Source organism: Olea europaea, chromosome 6 (genome assembly GCF_002742605.1).
Source record: "Olea europaea var. sylvestris chromosome 6, O_europaea_v1, whole genome shotgun sequence".
Taxonomy (NCBI): Eukaryota; Viridiplantae; Streptophyta; class Magnoliopsida; order Lamiales; family Oleaceae; genus Olea; species Olea europaea.
Genome location: NC_036242.1, coordinates 12,902,915 through 12,911,150, shown reverse-complemented (window position 1 = coordinate 12,911,150; position 8,236 = coordinate 12,902,915). Strand labels below are relative to the sequence as shown.

General features: G+C 34.4%; 1 protein-coding gene across 1 annotated transcript in view; it reads left to right on the top strand.

Moving 5' to 3' along the window:
* The first annotated feature begins 2,519 nt into the window (after positions 1-2,519).
* Positions 2,520-8,236, top strand: part of LOC111395885 — a 9,977-nt gene continuing 4,260 nt past the window's right edge. The window contains exons 1-5 of the mRNA XM_023022088.1: positions 2,520-2,743; positions 2,834-2,896; positions 3,006-3,061; positions 5,756-5,849; positions 6,127-6,187. Of these exons, the coding sequence (XP_022877856.1) occupies positions 2,615-2,743; positions 2,834-2,896; positions 3,006-3,061; positions 5,756-5,849; positions 6,127-6,187 (403 nt within the window). The 5' untranslated portion in view covers positions 2,520-2,614. The remainder of the gene's footprint in view (positions 2,744-2,833; positions 2,897-3,005; positions 3,062-5,755; positions 5,850-6,126; positions 6,188-8,236) is intronic.

The window sequence follows — 8,236 nt, the reverse complement described above, 5'->3', positions numbered from 1 at the left end:
ATGGAATGGAAAATGTTTGGGAATTGGGGATTAATTATTTGATTAATGGAATGGGTATTATTTTGGACCTAAAATTATATATGTTAGTGGGCTACAAATTAAAGATTTTTTTTAAGTGGGCTAGCCCACTGAATTTATTTGTTAGTGGGCTAATGTGGTTAAATAATTACAATTCAAACCCAATTTTCCTTTTTTTTTTCTTTTTTTTTTTTTTTTTTTTTTTTTTTTGTATCTAGGCTTAGAAGACAGTGGGCTGCAGCCAAGTGCAACCATGATCTCATGGAAACTGGTTCGCGATGTGGAGAGAGAGAGGCAGTGGCGGGATGGGCGAAGGTGGCATAGATGAGGCATATTCATAACACCAATGACCATACTCTAAACAATTAAAATAATTGTCACGATCCCACGTGAGATTAGGAGTTAAACGATTCAGGGTTAATTCCATTCGTGCTTTTTCAGTTCTGATCCCAATTTATACGATTTGAATCTTCTAAGAAGCATGATAATTTTGGGGCCAAAAGGACATTCTTCAGTTCAGTTGTATACCGTGTGGGCTTTCCCTTCCCTTAAGAACCTGAGTGAATATTTGGTGTATCACTAGAAATTTTGAGGTCCTCAATATAATTGGATTTAGCAAGATCATTTGCATCTCCAAGGAAATGAAGATCCACAGGGCTAGGTTTATATGGCTGGTTGTGATCCGATAAAACTCTTCAGTCAGTTACTATCAAGGTGCCTTCTTGTTCTCCACTTTCTACGACACAGTTTCTTTCGATTACTGATGCCTTCATGCCATTGATGGCACGTTAAGATGACTCGCCCAAATTGTAAAGGCATCTCCAGTTGAAACAATACAGTTGCTGCAGCTTTTAGAGATTAAGCCCCCGTTTGTTTTCCATTTTTTCTTCATTAAAATGGAAAATATGACCGTTATCCATTATATTAAACCACTAAATTTGAATTTCTATCTTTTGTGTGGGATCCATAACGACTATATTTTTCATTCTAATTTTTACATTAATGTGTACCAAACGGGGCGTAAGTTACCACTCTGAATGTTTTAGTCTCTAAAATATGTAGTTGAGAGGAAGACATTAGTTAAAATCTTAAAGAAAAATTCCAGTCCACCTAAATTTGCAGTGCAGACAGTTGATGAAGCATAAGGAATATAATAAAGATTTATGAAATAAAATTACATAGATCATCTTCATTGTCAGTCACATGATATTAGATCCATTTTTGCGATATGTGACTGATATTTTCCTGATAAATTTGCTTTTCGGATACAGATAGTTCATGATAAATAAGTGTCAAAGTAGGAACGGGCAAATATAAATAAATTTTAGTGATAAATAAGTGACGAAGGTGAACGATCAATTGTAAGCAAAACTTTTTTAGTACTTGATGTTGTACGTATGACCTTTTAATTTTGATTGATTTGCAAATAGCAACGTTCACGTAATGAGTCTAATAACTAGGTGGAGTTACCCGTCATCATCAATTTATGCTAGCAATCTAAAGACAAGGTTGACATAAATAGCAAACATTTTTTGGGGGGTGGGGGGGGGATCCTCAGAATAAGCATGATCATGAGCATTTTTGTGTTATTAGACAGATAGAATATAACTTTTAAAAGTTAAAGCAACTTCGTGCTCATGAAGTAACTTAGAGGACCGAAAATTTTCTAACTAACAAGCTAATTTGACTTCAATATTGGAACCCCTCAATGTTATCATTGACAATAATCATGTCATCGATACATATATATATTAAGAAAGACTACGCATAGAAAATCGATGATAATTGCTGGGGTGAAAGCCAAGAGAGGCATTTTAATTGGAGTTCTCGAACCAAAGAAGGGTAGTACATTGAACATTTTCAACTTGGCACACTTTTTAAAGAATAGGTAGTATATAAGAATAAGATTACTTATACACTCAAATGTGTACACTTTGGTTGACACCTTCTATGTGTAAAAAATTTAACCATTGATTGAAAAAAGTCTTTTTAAGATCAATATATTCAAATTTGCCAACACACATGAGTGCAAATCAAAGTGTACAAATAGCATGGCTCAGTATGTAATGACCTTAAAAATCTCCATTTAAGAAGCTATTTGTGACATCAATATGAGAGAAGCGGTATTCACGAATTGAGTCATGATCGTCTAAGTGCACGTTTGACAAAGCTTATTATTATTATTTTTATATTGATCAAAGATGCTTTTCATCTTTGCATTTTTAGGACTCACAACTTACAATAACTCATTATTTACACATTCCGTAAGAATTATCAATTACTATCACTTATTGTTAATACAGTCAATACGATTTATAATTTTTACTTTTTTGATATTATTTTTAAGTGCATATAAGTAATGTGCCCTATAAAATAGAATAATGCTATTCATAGTGAAAAATATCAATAGTCGTTGTACATAGCACATATATGACAGCTTATTTTTTCAAATTTCAAATAAAATAAGGTGAATAATAAATTCAATTAAGTTTTGAGAAATCGCACTCCCTGCACATCCGTAAAATGCGAGAATAGTTGTGCACCGGGAGTGAGCGTTCTCCTCACATTTTCGTACAATTCTCTTCGATTGTTGATCATGGCGACAAACTGTAGAATCGCCATGACGTCGTTGATTATACTACAGGTGATTTCAACAGCCCCGCCTTCACTCGCTTACAGACCGGGAGATATCGTTCCTATGAGCCGCATGGGTCAATACCACTCTGTAATTCTATCTCCCCCTTTCACTTTCTCTCGTAGATATGTGAATGAATGTTATAATTGCTTAATTTATATGGTTCTGGAAATTGTGCAGACGAGGACGGTTTGGCACGATATGATCGGGAGGCATTGTCCAATCTTCGCTGTTAATCGCGAGGTAATCTTCTCATACCTTGTTTTTGTTCCATTGACTATAGTCTAGGGTTGTTTAGCTTTCAAAAAATTTTGTTCTGAATTTTAATCCCGACTTCTTTTGGGGTTTATAGACGTTGATTCCGATACCTAAACCCACTGGTTATACTGGAGCTGATCCATATAAAATGTGAGCCTCCAATTCCCTCTCAAAAAATGTTTTCCGTGTCGTTTTTTATTACTTTCAGTTTTATGACAGTTTCTATGTATGTTCCTAATTTATTTATTTTTATTTTGTGTATTTTTTTTTTTTTTTTTTTTTTTTTTTTTTTTTTTGTGGATTGGGGTAGAAATGAAGGAAAATGTAATGATTGAAGCTCAATTTGAAGATGAACTCACTCAAAACCAATACGAAATGAAAGATCATGGACCAAGGAAGCTGCACTCTTAGCTCAATTTCAGAAATAATCACGAATTGGAAAATGGGTGGCATAGAAATATAAGTAGAAAAAGAAAGATAGAAGAAGCATTAGAAACAGCAGAGAGAAATCCAGAAGAGAAGAGAAGATAGAATAACCAAATTTGGTTTTTACATCAACATACTGATTCATCTCACTCATCTGATTGTATATATGCTGTAACAATTAAAAAAAAATCGCATTCCAATTACAAGAAATGTAATAGACAAAATGAATAATGTTGTGTGTACAGGAGGCGTTTCACAGAGCCCCTCCAAAGCACATACAGCGGGGGATCCACCTCAAAAAAAATTTAACCCATCCCCCCCTATTGTGTGTGTTCTGGAGGGGTTCCATGAAAACCCCCTGTACACACAGCATTATTCAAGACAAAATAATGCTTAAATGCTAGGTGTGGACCCCACTCTATTCCCTTTTTAAAAAATAGTTATGTTTGGTTCTTTTCTTCATTTTTCCCCACTTCTTCGACTGAGTTGTTGCCTCCGCATCATGACAAAAAAATGAATGGAACATTTAAAAGTCTTGGAAAGGAAATTGAATTTTGAAGGAAGTTTTGGAAAATTAGTGCCTGTTTTTGAATTGGAGGTAGTAATGCTGCCAATTTAAATGCGAGGATGGCTATTTAGTTATGAGCTATGATGCTCGGATTTGGGTACGGGATATGTATTTAAGTGTCGGATCTTTTATTTTCTAAAATTTAGGATTCGGGGACATGGTTAAAAAGAATCCAAATTTCTGACACGGGTACATGGGTATGTCTATCAAGTTTCAGTTTTTCTTTTACTAACCCAAAATATCATTTTGAATAAACCAAAATTAAGGGTGTTCACAAAGAAGGAAAGAAGTATTGAATAAGAGGTTAAAACGAATAAAATAGAATTTTGAAGTTTAGTTTTCAATTATAGGAAATTAATTATTAAATGTTATATAAAATAGAAAATGAGGGATTTGATTGCAATTTGGACTTAGTGGAGCACTAAGTAGCATTATACGGAACCTATTTTCATTTATTACACGTAAAACCCTAAACTACTGCTACAGAGGAAATGAAGGAATAAAGGAAGAAAATGGAAAGAAAGAAGAAGAAGAGAAAATCTAACGTAGTCGCATTACTCTACCCTCTCGGAGGCAATGCTGGGTTTATAGAGTGGAAACAGGAAAGAAAAGGAAAAGAAAAAAGAAGAAGCAAAAAAAGGCGAAGTGTTCGGTTGTAACTTGAAGGATTCGACACATATCCCATACATATACCTATGTCGTGTTGTATCCGACACGAGTACTCCAACCATTTCGAAAAGTCCGAACATCAAAGGTTATGAGTTTTTTTAAATTTTGAATGAGGAGGAACCATCCTTTCACACATTTTGATTTCAATAGAACAGAGGTGATGAGGACATCCATTTGATTATTTTGGGTTTTATTATTTTGGACTATATTAAATTTGTATTTATGGCCTGACCCAAGCCCATAACTTTTTGGGGTTATCTATAAGTGGTTCGTATTGGAGATGGAAAGGCGGACAATGATTGGAAATTAATAGGCCTTTGCCTCACGTTTTCTTCTATACCCTTGTATTCTTCTTCTTCCCTTTTTTTTCTGCTTCTTCTCTTTCTTTTCCTGTTTTCTCCTCCTTTCTCTTCTTCTCCCCTGTTATCGCTTCTCTGTTTATTTGCTGCTACATCAAGAGGGAAGGGTATACCAATACTAATGTGGCATGTTGTGGTTGCAAAGAATTTAGGTGCTTTGTATCTTATCTAGTATTGAATTGAACAGAGTGGCAACAAGGTTTAGTGGAGAACACCTGAATTTTACTGAAAAGATGTAGTAATTTGTTGTTGTTGCGGAACCATTTTACCTTATATATATAAATTAATTATATGCAACAATGAGTACAAATGGGATGTTGAGGTAATCTTTTACTAGTTAATCCATTTTTTTTTTATTTTTTTTTCCTAAATTTTGAATGATTTTGCCAAATGTGTGAATGGCTACTCTTGTCACTTCATACTAAAAGATATATGACAGTTGTATTATTCTCTAGCAATCAGTTTTGACTTATTTTGTATAGGCTTCCTTCAAACATTTACGTCCATTAGAATATTTGAATTCTTTACTTTAATACTCTGAGGTGACCCCAAAAAGATGATACTGATCTAGACCATCTAGATCTTGAAATGGCTTTGGGCCATCTCTTCAACTCCTATTGTGGTAAAAGTCAAGTTTCTTTTGACTCATCTTGCAAGCCAATATATGGATGTGGACAATGAGTTTATACTGTGGAAAATTCTGAGCAGATACTAGTCAAATATACTTAAGAACTCTCTTTTATATCATTTTTAATGGTATGACGTTTCAAATGAAAACTTCCATTGGATTTTTCTTTTGATTAGTAAATGATTGTGATGCAGATCATTTCAAGTTGGAAGAGAAAAATTTTATATTCCGTGGCTTTTTGTGATTAACCGAAAGAATTCAGAGGTCCCAATGATTGAAATGCACTTGGTAAGTCCTGTGTTTGTACAGAAGAATGTTCATATCTTGAAATTGTTTCATTATCTTCAAAACTGCTTTGTGCAGCCTGGAATGAGGGCCTCAAATTGGAATGTCATTCAAATTTGAATTGACTTCATATGAACTGTCGGAACTTTTTAGACTTATCTACTTTTGGATATCAGCTTAGGAAGTTCCTGATTTCGTGCATTATATTTTTTTAATACTAGTGTGAGTTTATTAGGAGAGTTTTCCCTGTGAATGAGAAACTATTTTAAATATCTCACAGAGGTACTCCGGGGCTGATTTGCTTGGTGTCACTGCAAAAGTTATAGATATGCCTCACAGCTGTAAGTTATTCTTATTTATTTCTTAATCTCTCACATCTAGAAGTATTTAAACTCCCTGTTCATAGTTTGGAGATAAATGCTCACATGTATAAATCAGGCTAAGTTGATGTAGCCATTCTGACCTCTACCGCCTTGTGTATTTTTCTATGTCTAGCGTTTGTTTCTTGGGAATTCCCATCTGCAACATGTTGTAAACCAGCGGCTGCTATAACCAATAACTGTTTTTGTTTAAAATGGGTGTTAAGTATACATAGAAGATAAAATTTTCGTTAATTGTAAATTAAACAAAAAGAAGGATAATAACACCAAAAAGACTAATCAAAGAAGAAAAAAATTAAAAGTTACCTTCCCCTGAATCCCACCCTTTTCCCAAGAGTCCCCCAAGGATCCCCAACCCAACTTAACCCACCCCACCACCAACTACCCTCTCCACTCTCAATCCCCTTTTGTTTGTAAGGAATATTATTACAAAACAGATGCAGCAAATGGGTTTTGTGTTTGCTGAAATGAAGGCAATATTGGATGGAAGATCAGAACTTTCCAAACCAATCAAATTCCTTTCGAGCACCGTACGTATATTTTTCGGAGTTCTCCTTGCAATCGCATATCCACCAGCCACCTTCCCAAATCTCTTGTACGCAATAGCCTTCCCCTTCCATCTCCCCTATTTGCAGCGGCTTTCTTCTTCCCAATCCCATTGTTCGAGCTCCCAAAACATTGGTTCGCAGCTTTTACTCCTACAAAATCCCATGTTCTTGTCACCTCTTGGAAGATGATGTTTCCTGGAAACTGAAAGGACACAAATTTGACGCTTCCTTTTTCATTTTATTTTGTGGGTTTAGTGAAGCCTATACATGTATTTCCAAGCATTTGATTATACATCTTTGTAGTTAATTAATTCTCCTTCCTTCATCTTTTTCTTTCTCTTCTTTGGGCTTGGGGCACATGTAGAGTAATGGTGGCGCGGTGGTGGGGTAGGTCTTTTCTTCTTCCTTTTCTTTCCTTCCCTTCTTCCATTGCCTCTGTAGCAACGCTGAACGTCTGTGCTGGGCTAAGAAGCGTGAATTTGATATGCAATTGGAATGTACGGGTACATCAATACAGTTTTTTTAAAAATAAATTGGGATACGTGAATATGTGTATTAAAAGTTTTAATACACGTGTATTAAAAGTTTTAATACCATTATCTATTTTCGATAATAAAATTATAATTGTTAATTATTAATAAAATTTTACATGTACTAAAAGTTTTAAAAACTATTATCTATTATCAATAATAAAGCTATAGTTTTGTCAACTACAGACACAGTTTTATGTGTATGATAAGATATAATACTATTGTCTATTTTCAATAATAAAACTCTAGTTGTCAATCAATTTGAAATTCTAGTTGTCAATTAAATAATGCTTTATATGCTTTCAATAATAAGTTTGTAGTTACGTATTATCTTAAAATACGTTTACTTTTTTGGAAATTGTTACTTAATAAATATTATCTATCTTAAATAAGTTATTATGATAATAGTAGTTATTTATTAAGTAAAAATAATGGCAGCTATTGCCAATAATAGCGAGTTGTAAAAGAGTTTAAAACCAATAAAACTCTCATTCTTCACGTGCATAATGTGTTCGATAGGTATCGAAAATTTTAAAAATATAGGTATGTATTAGAGAGTATACGAGCATATCGAAGCCGAGATATGGATACGGGTATGCAATAAGCTTACAAGTATCCATGCTACTTACTTGTTGGGGTGTTGGGAGTAGAGAGGGGAGGGAGGAGGGTGGCCAAGGTCGTTAATAGGTGGTATAGTTACATGACATTAAAATGGACTATCTTTTGTGCTGAAATGCCTTTCAGAGGCTAAGATGGACTGGCAGTCATTTCAGCAAGGAAAAACATTTCCGTCATTCTTTCGTGTAAGACAAAGTTGCAAGCCTAAGTGCAATGGGAGCTTAGCATCAGAGCGACTAAGCGAAATAAGTAGATATCCCAGTTGGAGAGCTATCAAAGAAGACAAGCTTTATGGGCACAACAATTAGGAAACA